Source organism: Calidris pugnax, unplaced genomic scaffold (assembly GCF_001431845.1).
Source record: "Calidris pugnax isolate Ruff unplaced genomic scaffold, ASM143184v1 scaffold234, whole genome shotgun sequence".
NCBI classification, from domain to species: Eukaryota; Metazoa; Chordata; class Aves; order Charadriiformes; family Scolopacidae; genus Calidris; species Calidris pugnax.
In genome coordinates this window covers 147,581-163,227 of record NW_015090987.1, presented here as the reverse complement: position 1 = coordinate 163,227, position 15,647 = coordinate 147,581, and the positions used below count along the sequence as shown (strand labels likewise).

Sequence of the window (15,647 nt, the reverse complement as noted above, 5' to 3'; positions counted from 1 at the left end):
GGCTCTATAAGTGTCCATTCCTCAGAAAGTGGCTATATTTCCACAGACAGACCAGTATCTGATCTGTTACCAGCTCCTCCTCTTTCACCAGAGATTCTCAGTAAAAATACAAACTTCAAGATCAGCACTCTAATTGCAATGTCACTTCTCCCCCTCGATTTGTATTTACACAAGAGCTCGTGGACATTTATTGTCCATGAGAAAATATGGAGAGGTGTTTCAGTCCATATTCAATCCAAGCTTTGCTGTAGCTGGTCTTGCTGATGTCTCTGATCCAAGGGCTCCTGGACCATCCCTATTTCTTACTGCCTGTGTGTGATTTGTGACCCCTCTGGCTTTCTTTCCAGGGCAGCTCTTCAGGGATGAGATGGAGCATCTTTGTTTCATCCCCACCGGGACCAACAGCAGCCAGACCAGGACCCAGTCATTCTTTTTGGGTGGCTTTCCAGCATGGGGAACCACTGGGGTGTGGTCTGCTGTTCCTCTCTGCTCAACGTACCTCCTAGCACTGCTGGGGAACCTGACTGTCCTTTCCATTGTCAGGGCAGAGCAGAGCCTCCACGCACCCATGTATCTACTCCTTGCTATGCTGGCTGTGGCTGACCTGGGCTTGTCCACATCCACCTTCCCGACCATGCTGAGGATGCTGTGGCAGGAGGCCAGGGAAATCAGCTTTGGCACCTGCCTTACCCAGATGTTCTTCATTCACTCCTTCACGGACATCGAATCTGCTGTCATCCTGGCAATGGCCTTCGATCGCTACGTGGCCATCTGCCACCCCCTGCGATATTCCTCCATCCTCACCAACTCGGTGACCACCAAGATCTGCGTGGCAATCGTGGTGAGGACCGTCCTTGTCCAGTTCCCACTCCCAATCCTGCTGACTCGGCTGTGTTTCACCAGGGTCAGTGAGCTCTCCCATCCCTACTGCTTGCACCCAGACATCATCAAACACGCGGGCTCCGACACGAGGATTAACAGTGCTTATGGACTTTTTGTGCTGCTCTCCACGCTGGGTTTGGACTTGCTCTTTGTCCTCCTGTCCTACCTCCTCATCCTTAAGACCATCCTGAACTTTGCCACTTGGAGGGAGCGTCTCAAAGCCCTCAACACTTGCATCTCACATATCTGTGCCGTCCTCCTCTTCTTTGTCCCCATGATCTGCCTGTCCATGATGCACCGTTTTGGCAAACACGTGTCCCCCCAGGCCTATGTTTTCACGGCCAACCTCCATTTCCTTGCCCCACCCATCCTGAATCCCATCGTTTACAGCGTGAAAACCAAACCCATCCGGAGACGGATACTGAGGACGCTCTGCCAAAGAGGGGTCCCCAAGTCCAGGGTTGCCATTTGGCAGTAAAGCCAATATGATGGTCACTGCTGACTGTCTTACGCACGGTTCAATCCCAAGAAGACCAGCCAGGAGAGGGGAACATGCCAAACTTCTGTCTATATGGCAAGTAGGGATATAAGGAAGGTAAAAGGTGGATGGAAGAAAGGATATGTAGACACCTGCAATGCAAGAACCACGATTTTAAGAATGTCTGGTTAATGGCTTTTCAACATATAAACAGAGGCCAAAGACAGGAAAAATAACAAATCATAACATATCATGCTGAAATACACAAACCCAAGACCCCAGGAGATAACTAACACAGACCACAGGCAACGTCAGTGACTGAGGGGTGGCTGGAGGATCCAGGAGGAAAGAGGTTCAAGCAGAACTGCTGAGAAGGGAGAATGAAGTTATGGGTTCCCTGGAAAGAGCAGACTTCGTGCTGGATATTCGGTGGCCCTTGTGTAAAAATTTATATGGGGTGATTTCAGGGGCTTGTGGGAATGTGTAAAATGTATTATGAGATGTTTAGAAGATGGACTGAAGGCAAGAGAAAGGAGGGATCCAGGTGTATCGGGAAGGACCCAGGTTGAGAAAATGGAGGGAGGCTGGTGAAGGGGCTGATAGAGTGTAAATAAGTTGCTGGACAATGTGTTCTCCAGGTCAAGTGCCCAATCAGCCCAACTTCTCAGCTCATTAAACTCACTTCTGGCTCTTTTCTGAGTGACCTTACTATCTGTGTATGGGGGAACAGTGTGTGGGATTTGGTGACAAACATTAAGCTGGAGTAACTGCTGGATGGGAGACCAGAACCTGGAAAGACTCAAGGCTGGAGCTGGAGAGTGGACAAAGAGGGGTGAGGGTCTGGACATGGATCTGGACAGGCTTCTGGTCTGCTCCAGGGTTTGAGGGACCCACGGACACAAGAGTGACTATGGAATAAGCAGGAGAGGGTTGTGTCCTGTCCTGACCACCCATCGAGGAGGAACAGGGATGGGTCATGCTGGTCACATCCACATGAGCTGGTGTCGGTGTGGGTGTCAGGGCAGACACTGCTCTCTGCAGTGGTCCTTTTGGCCACCTGGGACCATTTTTGCCTCCAGGGAGACCAGGCTGGTCACTGGTCATTTGGACTTGGTCTATTATATGTGAGGTGGAGGATGAGGAGGCCGGGTCTGGCAAGGTCCACCCTCCACAGACACAGCTGGACTTGGTGTCCCAAACATGGGCTGAAGCAGTCTCCCAGGTCTGCGAGGGGAATACTTTATATAAAGCAATGACTTTTGGACTCTCAGATATTAACCAAAAGTGTTGTCTTCTCTTTAAAACACGGGTCCTTTCCCCCTCAGGTTTTTTTCTTAGTTTCACCTGGAGCATTTCGCCTGGGTTAGGCTACAACACCAGATTTCTTGAAATAGCTGTCATTCCTCAATTAGCATGCACTAATTAGTATGCTGGAGTTTCCATAAGGCACTGCAGCAGAACGCCTCCTCAGACTGGCTCGTTTAGGCTCAGAAGATTGATTTCTTCCCACTCGAGCTGATGGGGTGGTGCTGCTTCAAAAGGAGCTGCTCTCCTCCAGCTGAGCCAGAGGTGCAGGCACCGTATGAACTGACTGCCCCCAGAAGGACATTTTAAACCAGTTTAAATATTTAACAACTGTTTTCAAGTTTTTTGCCAGTGTTTGAGACGAACTGGACCCCCAGCACTGTAACTAGTGGGATCAGCATGTCCTTGGGAGCACGTTACTGGGAACTATAAATATTTTTTAAAGTGGTCCAAGTGGATTACCCCAGCCTTTCCAGGCTCACACCCCTTGACACCCATAATATAACCCATGAAGATACATATATGCATCCTTCTATGTATAATAAAATTACAAGTCCCAATTAAAGACCCTGGAGACCAGAAATTCTGCTTCTTCCAGTGTCAAAGTTTTGGGTTGTTCTGGTGAAAGCTCCAATCAGACAGCCTTTGCCTGAGAGCTGCTTGGCAGAACCTTGCTCATGGGTGAGACTTGCTCTCCTCAACCTCAAAGCTGTCCTCAGACCCTCTCCCTCGGGGACGAGCTCTGCAGCACGTTGTGGATGGCAAAGGTTTCTCCAAGCTCAAAAAGCAGCAAGAAAAACTGACAGGAGAGCAATGCTTTGGTGCCAAAATAGCCTCTCTGGCTGAGGAGCCACTGTGCTCTTCTCTGTGGAGGAGCACCACGGCATGTTTGCTTTGTGCTTCAACTCTTCCCCAGGCATCTGCTGGTGGCCAGGCTGCTGGGTGACACAGCGCTTGGACTAGCTCCTTGCAGCCCTCCCATAAAATCATGGAGTCATAGAATAGTTTGGGTGGGAAGGGACCTTACAGCCCCCCCAGTGCCACCCCCTGCCCTGGGCAGGGACACCTCGCCCCAGAGCAGGTTGCTCCAAGCCCCCTCCAACCTGGCCTTGAACCCCTCCAGGGATGGGGCAGCCACAGCTTCTCGGGGCAACCTGGGCCAGGCTCTCACCACCCTCAAAATAAAGAACTTCTTCCCAAAATCTAACCTCAATCTCTGCTTTTTCACCTTCAAACCCTTCCCCCTCCTCCTAGGGCTCCCCTCCCTCCTCAAGAGTCCCTCCCCATCTCTCCTGGACCCCCCCCCACCTTGAGGGACTGGAAGGGGCTCCAAGGTCTCCTCGGAGCCTTCTCTTCTCCAGGCTGAACCCCCCCAACTCTCTCATCCTCCCCTCCCAGCAGAGGGGCTCCAGCCCCCCCAGCACCTCCGTGACCCTAATGTCGGTGCAGGCTCTGGAGCAAGTCCTTCCACCGCCAATTTGGGAGCCCAGAGACACCAGCGCGGTATCACCGGGGAGGTGTGAAGCCACGAACCCCGCAAACCTCCCGCCCCCCTTCCCCGAGGGGGGGCCGGGCTCAGGGTACCCCGGGGGGTGCGGGCGGGCGGAGCGCGGCTCGCTGCTTCCCTCTGCTGGGGGATGCGGGATGCGGGATGGGGATGCGGGATGCTCCGCTCGGTCCTTGCCGCCCCCCCGGCCCCGGTGGTCTCAGCTCCTCGTGGAAACAAGGAGGGGGACATATCTCCGCTTTGAAGACCACAAATGAGAAGGCAAATCCATGGGGTCACACGGGTTGTCTCAAAGAACCCCGTAGGTTCTTTGTCCCATGTCAAGACCTTCACGGAAAAGCTCATTTCTCATTTTCTTCTTCTTTTTTTTTTCATTTTTCTCCTTTTTCTGAAGCAGGGAAACAGTCCAGAAGGGATGTCTCCATGAGAGGGTCCTCACCTGAGTGGCTTACTGAAGGTCTTTTGCAGAGGAACCCCAATGAAGCCTCTGTCAGAGAAAGGATGCACCTGCACGGAGACCTGTACATCAAACATTCCCCCTAGATAGCCCCAAAAGTTGGCTGTGCCTTGATTATGGGACTTTTATGTTGAAAAACCCAAAATCTGAGGAACTTTAACCCCATGCTTTTCAGACCTGAGCCATAGCTTGCCACCAGTGTGGGGCAGGAGAGAGGAACCCCCAAAACCTGCTGAGAAATGAGGTGAGCTGGGTCCTCCACCCTGACACCCCGTGAGAGCTACATGCCACTGACTCACCCACAGGGAAGGGTACCCAAATTAGATCTGGGACAGAGATAATTCCAGCTTTACCAATATAAAATTGATTTTTAAAGCATTAGAAAACATTAGTCTGCCTATGCCGCAGGTATGTCAAGCGGATCACCGAGTCCTGAGGACCTTAGTTAATTAAAACTGTGAATTCTTGCACCAGAGACAGCCTGAGCCAGGGGTTATGTGCCACAATATCTGTGCTGGGGCTGGAGAGTCATAAGCTGGTGATGGTGACTTTTTACAGATATGCCAATTTGGGGGGCTTGAAAATCCAGTCTTGAAATGTTGATTCCCAAGATGTCAGCTCACAATTTTCCTGGGAAAGAAAAGGAAGGAAGGAAGGAAGGAAGGAAGGAAGGAAGGAAGGAAGGAAGGAAGGAAGGAAGGAAGGAAGGAAGGAGAAGGGAGAAAGGAAAAGGAAAAAAGGAAAAAGGAAATATCTGGCTAAAGTCAATCTGCCTGGTTTTATTTCAGCAACTAAATCTTGATTTAGTGCTTAATTTAAGGTACCCGAGTTTGACTTATTTCATATTTTTATTAGTTTCCATTCCCCCACAACCTCTTTCTGTTCTCTCACTTGTTGACCGTTCCCACTCTTTTAATATTGGATTTTCTTTTTATGTCCCCAAAGAGAGTCCTCACAGAGTACAAGCAAACACTGAGTGTTCAGAGGAGGAACAGCAGCCAGAGCCTGCTGCAGGGAGCAGACACGTTTGCTCTATTAATCAGAAAGTACTGGAACACCCCCAGGGCCAGGCAGAGCATGGCTGGGGGCAGTGGTGGCAGCAGATCCCCTGTCATCTCCCCAGGGTTGGCTGGAGGAGGTCAGCATTGACCATCCTACGAGGACAGGCTGAGAGAGTTGGGGGGTTCAGCCTGGAGAAGAGAAGGCTCCGGGGAGACCTTCCAGCCCCTTCCAGTCCCTCAAGGTGGGGGCTCCAGGAAAGCTGGGGAGGGACTCTGGATGAGGGAGGGGAGCCATAGGACAACCGAGCAGGGTTTGACCCTGAAGGAGGGGAGATGGAGATGAAATGTGGGGAAGAAGTTGTTTGGTGGGAGGGTGATGAGAGCCTGGCCCAGGTTGGCCCGAGAAGCTGTGGCTGCCCCATCCCTGGAGGGGTTCAAGGGCAGGTTGGAGGGGGCTTGGAGCAACCTGCTCTGGTGGGAGGTGTCCCTCCCCAGGGCAGGGAGGTAGAACAAGATGATCTTGAAGGTGCCTTCCAACCCAAACCATTCTATGATTCTACCCAAGTGTCCTCAGCCATCCCCCCTCATCCCTCTCCCGCTGTGAAGGGGATGATGCAGGACCCTGAAGTCTTCTTGTGCTCCATCCCAGGCCATAATCTGCAGCAGCAGTGGGAGATAACGTCTCAGCAGACAGCTCACATTAAAACCCAAACCATTCTATGATTCTACCCAAGTGTCCTCAGCCATCCCCCCTCATCCCTCTCCCGCGTGCCTTCCAACCCAAACCATTCTATGATTCTATGATTCTACCCAAGTGTCCTCATCCATCCCCCCTCATCCCCGCCCTGCTGTGAAGGGGATGATGCAGGACCCTGAAGTCTTCGTGTGCTCCATCCCAGGCCATAACCTGCAGCAGCAGTGGGAGATAATGTCTCAGCAGGCAGCTCATATTATAGGAGTTCCACCCAAAACCCCATTAATTATGTTTTCTTTTCATCGTGCTTGTCCAAGCATCACTGATCAGAGCTCTCCTGCTCCCAGCTGCCCAGGAGCCCCAGGGGGACTCAGGGGGAGCCTATAAACATCTCCACCTCCCTCCCTGCCCTCTCTTCCCTCAGGTCCAGAGGCAGATTATCCTCATTCCTGGTGGTGATGGGAGCTGGTGAGTTGTTTGAAGTAGCTGTCATCGTGCAGGTTTCTGTAGCTGAGGTGCCTGATTTGAACTAGAAGGTAAAATTCTGCAGCTGGGAGAGCTCCTCTCCCCCTCCTTCCCCAAATACTCCAAGCTGCAGCTTTAGGCTCAGAGATGAGAAATACAGTTTTCCAGGCAGGGTTTGTCATGTAAATGCTGCCACTTTGGCTCCAGAGTCCTTCTCTGGCCCGGAGGATGTGCTACCCACAGCAGATACCTGCAGGAGACTTTCCCAGGCTCCACCTGAATCAATATTTCATGGAGGAAATCACAGCCTGGCTCTAAAAAGCCGATAGCTGGATGACCTCACTCTGCCTTTCACACAGAATTCACAATAAGGGGATGAGGATGTGCCTTCAAAGAAGCAAAAGTCTATCAGCAAAGCCTTCTGCTGTCATCACCGGGTTATTGCTAGACACAGAACCACAGAGTCTTCATGGTTGGAAGGGACCTTTGAGATCATCAAGTCCAACCAGTCAAAGCAGTTGCAGACCTAGCCTTGGCCACCCGTCGTCTGAGAAGGGTTCATGGCTCTTCTTCAGGTTTTGATTACTTTGGTGGGGGCTGCCCTCACGGGTGGTTGTGTTATTTCTCTGGAAATACTGCAAATCACCTTCTGGGTGCAGCAGAGGAAGGGGAAGCACAGGCAGAAGTCCCAGGGAGCAGCAAGGAAAAAGCTGGAGCCCGCACGGAGAGGACTCTGCAGGCACAAACCCTGAGCACATTGGGTGGATTTGGGTGGATTTGGGCTTGTTCGGTGGCAGATGTGGCCATCTGAGACCAGAATAGGAAGATGTGACAGAGTGTGGGGCAGGTTGTACCAGGGCAGCACTGCTGGGTTGTTTTTCACTCAGCTGCAGTGGGAATGGTACCCCCACCCCATTGTGCAGTGGGGCAATCCTTGGGCAAAAACTGAGGTTCCTGAGCTCCTCTGTGCCGTCTCTGTGCCCAGAGTTGGTGTTTTGGTGTTCCTACCAACAGCTATACTCTGCCTTAGACCTTTTCTTCTGATTTTGCTTTAAAATCCAGTGGCTGCTCTGCCTCCCTGACACATGGCTGGTTCCTGATGTCACATCTTCTGCTGGATGCTGATCTTCTACTCTGCTTTGCTCTGCACAGGGACTGTCTCCAGTTCTGGGCTCCCCGGTTCCAGAAGGACAAGGAACTACTGGAGAGGGTACAGCAAAGGGCTACAAAGATGATTAGGGGACTGGAGCATTTCTCTGCTGAGGAAAAGCTGAGTGACCTGGGGCTGTTCAGGTGGAGAAGACTGAGGGGGGATCTCATGGATTCTGAGCAATAAAGGGTGGGTGGCAAGAGGATGGGGCCAGACTCTTCTCAGTGGTGGCCAGGGACAGGACAAGGGGCAATGGGCACAACCAGGACTATAGGAAGTTCCATCTCAACATGAGGAGCAACTTCTTCATTGTGAGGATCGCACAGCCCTGGAAGAGGCTGCCCAGAGAGGTGGTGGAGTCTCCTTCTCTGGAGACATTTAAACCCCTCCTGGACACATTCCTGTCCAACCTGCTCTGGGTGACCCTGCTCTGGCAGGGAGGATTTTTTAAAACACTTTCAGATCCAGAGAAATCTGTGCTCCCAGTGCTCTGGGGAAACTCAAGTGGGTTTTCATGAATTATGAACAGTGCTCCTCACCTCTTCCCCTGTTTTTGCTTACAGGGAAAGTAGCCCACGCTACCTCAGATACTGTCCCACCATGGTGGCTCTCAATCAAACCAGCTGGCAGCCCGCCTCCTTCCTTCTGCTGGGCATGGCAGGCCTGGAGGATCTGCACGCCTGGCTCTCCGTCCCATTCTGCCTGATGTACCTCTTGGCCCTACTGGGCAACTTCATCCTCTTGTTTGTCATTGCGACTGAGCAAAGCCTCCACAAGCCAATGTACCTCTTCCTGGCCATGTTAGCAGTGGCAGATCTGGTGTTATCCTCCTCCACAGTGCCCAAAACTCTGAGCATATTCTGGTCCCTTTCCAGGGAGATATCTTTCCAGGCCTGCCTTACCCAGATGTTCTTCACCCACCTGAGCTTCATTGCAGAGTCAACCATTCTGTTGGCCATGGCGTTCGACAGGTACGTGGCCATCTGCAACCCCCTGAGATACACCACAGTGTTCACGCACTTGATGATAGCCAAGGTGGGGCTGGCTGCAGTAGCCAGGAGCTTTTGTGTGATGTTCCCAACAATATTCCTCCTTCAGAGGCTGCCGTACTGCGGGCACAACGTCATGCCCCACACCTACTGTGAGCACATGGGCATCGCCCGGCTGGCCTGCGCTGACATCTCCGTTAACATCTGGTATGGCTTTGCCACCACCCTTCTGTCCCCGGGCCTGGACATTGTGCTCATCGGGGTATCGTACGCCCTCATCCTCCGGGCTGTCTTCAGGCTCTCCTCCAAGGATGCCCGGCGCAAGGCAGTTGGCACCTGCAGCTCTCACGCCTGCGTTATATTGATGTTCTACACCCCAGCGTTTTTTTCATTTTTCACTCACCGCTTTGGCCACAACGTCCCCCACCATGTTCACATCCTGTTGGCCAACGTCTACGTGCTCCTGCCACCCATGCTAAACCCCATCGTCTACACCCTGAAAAACAAACTCATTCGAGAAAAGGTGTCCCAGGTGCTCTTCAGGACCAGGGCAGCGGGGTGACTGGGATGCTATTCCTTTGAAAGGAACATCTGGTCTGTCTGAGATGATCCATCCAGCAGGAATCCCACCTCGAGGACCTCCCTTGTCAGGTCTTCTGCAGACCCACAGACCTGCCTATGTGGTGATAACCTGCATTTGATGAAGACGTCCCTGCCCAGGGCAGGGGAGTTGGAACTTGATGATCTCTAAGGTCCCTTCCAACTCTAACCATTCTATGATTCTATGATTTGCTTTTTCTGGTTAATCTTTAACTCTCCTTTGTACCCACAGAGAATAACTGTTCTTACTGATAACCCCTTTCCAATCCCTGTGATTGCTGTGTTCCCAAATTAACTGATACAAATTGCTGATATTCCCAGCATAATGCTGACAGATATGTCCAGTTCTCTGCTGCAACATTTTAAACTTTATTGAAGTATTTATTCCTTCCTTTTTTCTTTTTTTTTTTTTTACCAAAGAAAGTGGGCAGAGTGTCATTCTCCATTAGACATTATTGTAAGAGGAAAATCCACAGAGAAAATTACATTTGGTTAAAATATTTATGCAGTTAGATCACTGGGAGTCATATGTATTTCTTCTAATTAATAATATGTTATTCTGTATAATGCAAGAAGCCACATCTGAATGTAAAAATGACATATCTTTCAACTGGAATTTTATTGCCCAAGTCTCAGCAGTTATTCAAGTTGATGAAGAGTTTGTCCTTGAACTTTTAACCAAACTCTCGTTGTCTTTCTGAGCTGTGTGACTCCTGCAAGGCTTTACCCACCCGTGCAATCATGGTCAGACCCCTCAGCTCCAAAGCAGCTCACACCATGACTGCAGAGTTGCATCTGGCTTCTTGCAGCTTTCTGGTGGTCCGGGTACAGATCTGTTTGGTTTTCACTCTGTACACAATCGAGAAAAGAAGGCTGAGGGAAGACCTTCTCGCTCTCTACAACTCCCCGAAAGAAGGATGTAGCTGGGGGGGTCGGTCTCTTTTCCCAAGGAACAGGCAATAAAACAAGAGGAAATGGCCTCAAGTTGCACCAGGGGAGGTTTAGGATGGAGCTTGGGAACAATTTCTTCCTGGAAAGGGTTGTGAAGCCTTGGCAGAGGCTGCCCAGGGCAGTGGTGGAGTCAGGGATTTCAAAGCCAGGCAGACATGGTGCTGAGGGACATGGGTCAGTGGTGGCTTTGTCAGTGTTGTTTTGATGGTTGGACACAGTGACCTGAAATGTCCCTTCCAACTGAGACTATTCTCTGCTTCTATGTTCATCATGGTGGGACCAGCAAGAAGATGCCAGCCATGAGGGTGTGAGCAATGGGAGAAGCATTTTTTCCCAAACTTGTGAATCACAGACAGACCAGTCACTGGGATGTCGAAGATTAGGGCAGCACAGATATTGGAGGTGCAACTGTTCAAGGGCCTGGACCAATCCTCCTTGGATGCGATACCCAAGACAGTCTTAAGTATCATGATGTACAACAAAATAAGTAACAGTGAGTCCATAGCTATTGAAGAAAGAGCAAACATTTATGCCATAAATGTTACCATGTCATAAATGTCATGTAAATGTGACTGGGGCCACACTGATGATCATAGAATCACAGAATGGTTTGGGTTGGAAGGGATCTTAAAGATCATCAAGTTCCAACCCCTCTGCCACGGGCAGGAAACACCTCCCACCAGATCATATTTTTCAAAGCCCTGTCCAGCGTCTGCCACAGACAGGGACACCTCCCACCAGAGCACATTTTTCAAAGCCCTGTCCAGCCTGGTCTTGATGATATCCTGGAGTAGACAAGAAATACGGTGAGAGACCGTTTACCCAGTGATATGGCAGCATCTTCAGAGGAAAGGCAGTCAGGAACACCAGAAGTACTGCCTGGATGGTTAAACCCACACCAGTTTTGGTGCCACAGAGTTTGGGAGGGATGCACACCTCGGGGATTGCAGATTATGGCAAAGAGGTCAAAAATTATGGCCATGAGCACAGCAGATTTGATGATGGAGGAGGTGTGGATTAAATACACATAGTTGAGGTATGAGTCAAAGTGGACAGCTTGGTAATAAAAGATTATGGCAAAGAGGTCAAAAATTATGGCCATGAGCACAGCAGATTTGATGATGGAGGAGGTGTGGATTAAATACACATAGTTGAGGTATGAGTCAAAGTGGACAGCTTGGTAATAAAACCCACACAGCCCAGGCTCCAGCACCTCCAGTCTGTCACTACTGTTCTACTGGGAGACCCATACGAAACCCACACAGCCCAGGCTCCAGCACCTCCGGTCTGTCACTGTCCATTCTACTGGGAGACCCATACAGGGACCCAGTGCCCAGACATAGTCTCACCAGTGCCCATCTGGAGGGGAACCACTGGCCAGCACAGCCTGGTGCCCCAGCACCCCCAAAGACCCACCACCAGTCACCTTCGCTGCAAGGTCTCCTGTGATGTTGGGGTAACCAGTACCCACCAGCATCCTGGTCCCTTTTCCACAGACAGTCAGTGGCCAGACAGTCCTCATCTAGAATGAAAGCACCAATTAAGATTGAATTTAAAACAAAATCTGTTGGACAAATCCATTCAGACCCAAGGCCATCTGTGGCAACAGCATACTCCGTCCTCAAGCACTGTTTTTATTTGTGCTAATTACCGTTAATGATAACAACTGACTGTTATGACTCAGCTGTATGTTTGAACTCCGTGCGATCTGCTTTCTAAGCAACCCCACATTTCATAATCCTTGAACCCCTGGAGCCCCTCTGCTGGGAGGGGGGGCTGAGAGAGTTGGGGGGTTCAGCCTGGAGAAGAGGAGGCTTCAGGGAGAACTTGGACCCCCTTCCAGTCCCGAAAGGGGAGGGCTCCAGGAAAGCTGGGGAGGACTCTTGAGGAGGGAGGGGAGCCATAAGAGGAGGGGGAAGGATTTGACCCTGAAAGAGGGGAGATGGAGCTGAGATGTGGGGAAGAACTTTGGTGTGAGGGTGGTGAGAGCCTGGCCCAGGTTGCCCCGAGAAGCTGGGGCTGCCCCATCCCTGGAGGGGTTCAAGGGCAGGTTGGAGGGGGCTTGGAGCAACCTGGTGTGGTGGGAGGTGTCTCTGCCTGGGGCAGGGCGGGGTGGAATGAGATGGTCTTTAAGTTCCCTTCCAACCCAAACCATTCTGTGATTCTATGACTCTATAACCCTTTTGATTTCAGTGAGACCACCAACCCACAGCCATTTCTATTTACAGTCACAGAATCACAGAATGATATGGGGTTGGAAGGGACCTCTGAAGGTCATCTAATCCAACTACCTGCCAAAGCAGCCATCCACATCTACGTCCCACTACTGCAGCCATCCCAATTAGCTGTGATGCCCACTCTCAACCTCCTCTTCTGAAGCTGTGAACAGCCTAAGCCACAGCCACCAACCCTCTCATGGAAATACCTCCCCCACTTCAGTTAGGAGTCCCTTTATTACATATTGTCAAGTGATTTCTTTTTTTTTTTCTCTTTTCTGGAATTTCCCACAGAACACAAAAACCCATCTGCCTCCTGGCAGGCTTCATTGTCAATCAGTTCTGAAAGCCCTTTTGTCACACGTGTGATACCCACCCTTAGAGAGAGACAGGCAGACAGATAACCATTCATAAAACACCTACCCTTCCCAGCAGCACTCAAAAAAATTACTGCAGCCGGCTGCTGTGTTTTTCACCAAATCACAGAGCTTACACCCAAAGGGGAGGTGAACTCTAAATACTCAGAGTTGAGTTTCTCTTACGGAGGAAAGTGAAAATGGAAAGGCTCAGGAGGGCAAATTGGTCACTGATCAGACCTCGTCTCTCACAGCACAATCACACGTGTCTCGGGGCTGATGCTCTGGATAGATCCCAGTTTGATGTCCCTCCTCCCAGCATCACATCACCGGTGGCCGCTACTCAGCTTATAAACACCCTGTCGCCTCCCCGGTCCTTCCTGCTGTCTCCCCGCGTTTTTCCCATCCTGAATGTGAATTTTCATCTATTTATGGGGTTTATTTCAGACCATTCCTTCCATTTTTCAAAATTACCCCGTGCATTAATCCTCCTATTTTCTGTGCTTCTGGAGAAGCTGCGGATTTAATAAGCATTTTCTTTACTCTGCTACCCAGGCTAACGCACGGTCCAGGATGCTCCTTCAGATTCTCGTTTGATTTTTCTGTGCAGTAACACAAGAAATGGGATTCGAAACTTCCCCGTGATGGGCCAAGCTGAGCAATATTCTCTGGCTCGTTTATGAAAATATTATGTCATATGCATGCTAATTAATCTCAAAAATTAAGAGATATATTCTTTTCCACTGTGTACAAACTTTGCCACCCTCCCACGCAAGAGAAATGATCTGATTGATATGTTTTTTATTTGACAAATGCTTAAAAGTTTCTGCTTGTCTTGTTATTTGCCAAAAAAAACCCCATTACTTGATCATTAGTTTATGTATAAATTTTCTAGGGATTGCAACTAAATTTTACCCTAGAGCCTGAACACAGGATTGTGAACATCTCAGGGGGTCCCTCACCAGTGAATTGCTGCAGTTGGGAGGTTTGTCCATACAGACTTTGCCTCTGCCCCTCCTTTCCCAATTTTAAAGACTTTTATTTTTTTTCCTCCACCTTATTCCAGGCTTCTGTTCTTCCATCCCTCCCTCCCTCTTTCCCTCCATCCCTCTCCATGGTGTCTGAGGAGCAGCAATGAGGTGAAATCTCTTGCTTTGGTAATACTCGAGGCTGAGATGAGACCAGTCATCAACCTCAGTAATTGCTGTGAGATAGAAATGGAGTGTTGCCTTTAACAGAGTTTCACCAGATTCACCCCAGCTTTGCTGAATGATATCAGGGTCCAAACCCAAATCAGGGAGGACAGGCTGCGTATGTCACTTCAGGCCCCATCATAGGAAGGACATGGAGCTGTTGGAACGGGTCCAGCTGAGGGACACAGAGATGCTGGGAGGGCTGGAGCCCCTCTACTGGGAGGGGGGGCTGAAAGAGTTGGGGGGATTCAGCCTGGAGAAGAGAAGGCTCCGGGGAGACCTTGGAGCCCCTCAAGGAGGGGGCTGCAGGAAAGCTGGGGAGGGACTCTTGATGAAGGAGGGGAGCCCCAGGAGGAGGGGGAAGGGTTTGACCCTGAAAGAGGGGAGATGGAGCTGAGCCGTGGGGAAGAACTTGTTTGGTGTGAGGGTGGTGAGAGCCTGGCCCAGGTTGCCCCGAGAAGCTGTGGCTGCCCCATCCCTGGAGGGGTTCAAGGGCAGGTTGGAGGGGGCTTGGAGCACCCTGGTGTGGTGGGATGTGTCCCTGCCCAGGGCAGGGGGTGGCACTGGGGGGGCTTTAAGGGTCCTTCCCACCCAAACCATCCCATGATTCTATGATTCTATCCTCAAATGACAGAGTGCGCTCCAAACTCCTAGAGTCATTAGAAAAAAGTTTCAAGAGCAAGATAACATTTAGTTTTCTGTTGATGACTAAGAGCAAAATGAAGAGCCTGAAAAGCAAGAACCATCAATAGACTGGTTTTTAAGCAAACAGCTGGACAGATGAATACTTAGACAGATGTTTTCTTACACGAACAATGGAGGGTCTGCTGAGGCCGGTGCAGCAGAACGAAAGCCTTCTGCTCACCATGACCTTTTGCATAGCACTAAAAATCCCTTAAACGTGTTTTATGTGAGAGGTGCGTGGACTCCTGGGGGAGGATTTACTGCGTAGCCCTGCAGCCCCTGCAGAGATTTACTCAGCTGATGTGTGTCGCTTTAAACTGCAGATCACCTTTAGCATCCCACAGGCAGTGAAAGGCCCCCCTGTGTTTATTCACTCTAGAAGAGTCTTCGCCTGATTTTACTCCTGTGCTTACTTTCTTTTTCATTTCATGGGTTGCAAAAGCCAGGAATGGATGAATTCACTTTACAGCAGACTGCCAGTGATCCCCAATTTTGCCCCAGCAGAAGGGGGGGGCTGTGGCAAGACAAGCCAAGCACTTTAAGCATCTTCCTGACACAAACCTCCCCTGTTAGCAGTGTCAAAACCACTAATAAATCCAAGGAGTGCAGACTTGGGATCCTCCAAGGCTTTTATATACATATATGGAAATGCAGCACCCGGATCACCAGCTGAAAGTCTGGGTTTTTTATGGTATTTACAGATACAGCCTTTCTGCTGG

General features: G+C 50.4%; 2 protein-coding genes and 1 long non-coding RNA gene across 3 annotated transcripts in view; 2 read left to right on the top strand and 1 right to left on the bottom strand.

Annotated features, from left to right (window-relative positions):
• The first annotated feature begins 367 nt into the window (after positions 1-367).
• On the top strand, positions 368-2,056 carry LOC106894957 (olfactory receptor 51L1-like). The gene has a single exon (XM_014954012.1). It carries the CDS (start codon positions 368-370, stop codon positions 1,358-1,360), a length of 993 nt encoding a protein of 330 aa, XP_014809498.1. The 3' UTR covers positions 1,361-2,056.
• Positions 2,057-6,088: 4,032 nt separating this feature from the next.
• On the top strand, positions 6,089-9,490 carry LOC106894956 (olfactory receptor 52B2-like). Its single transcript, XM_014954011.1, has 2 exons — positions 6,089-6,098; positions 8,535-9,490. The coding sequence occupies exon 2, from the start codon at positions 8,540-8,542 to the stop codon at positions 9,488-9,490; it is 951 nt and encodes a 316-aa protein (XP_014809497.1). The 5' UTR covers positions 6,089-6,098; positions 8,535-8,539.
• Positions 9,491-10,011: 521 nt separating this feature from the next.
• The window catches only part of LOC106894952, a 13,018-nt gene continuing 7,382 nt past the window's right edge, over positions 10,012-15,647 (bottom strand). Inside the window, exons 2-3 of the long non-coding RNA XR_001413347.1 lie at positions 11,951-12,001; positions 10,012-10,377 (exon numbers count right to left, since the gene is read on the bottom strand). This is a non-coding gene — a long non-coding RNA (uncharacterized LOC106894952). The remainder of the gene's footprint in view (positions 10,378-11,950; positions 12,002-15,647) is intronic.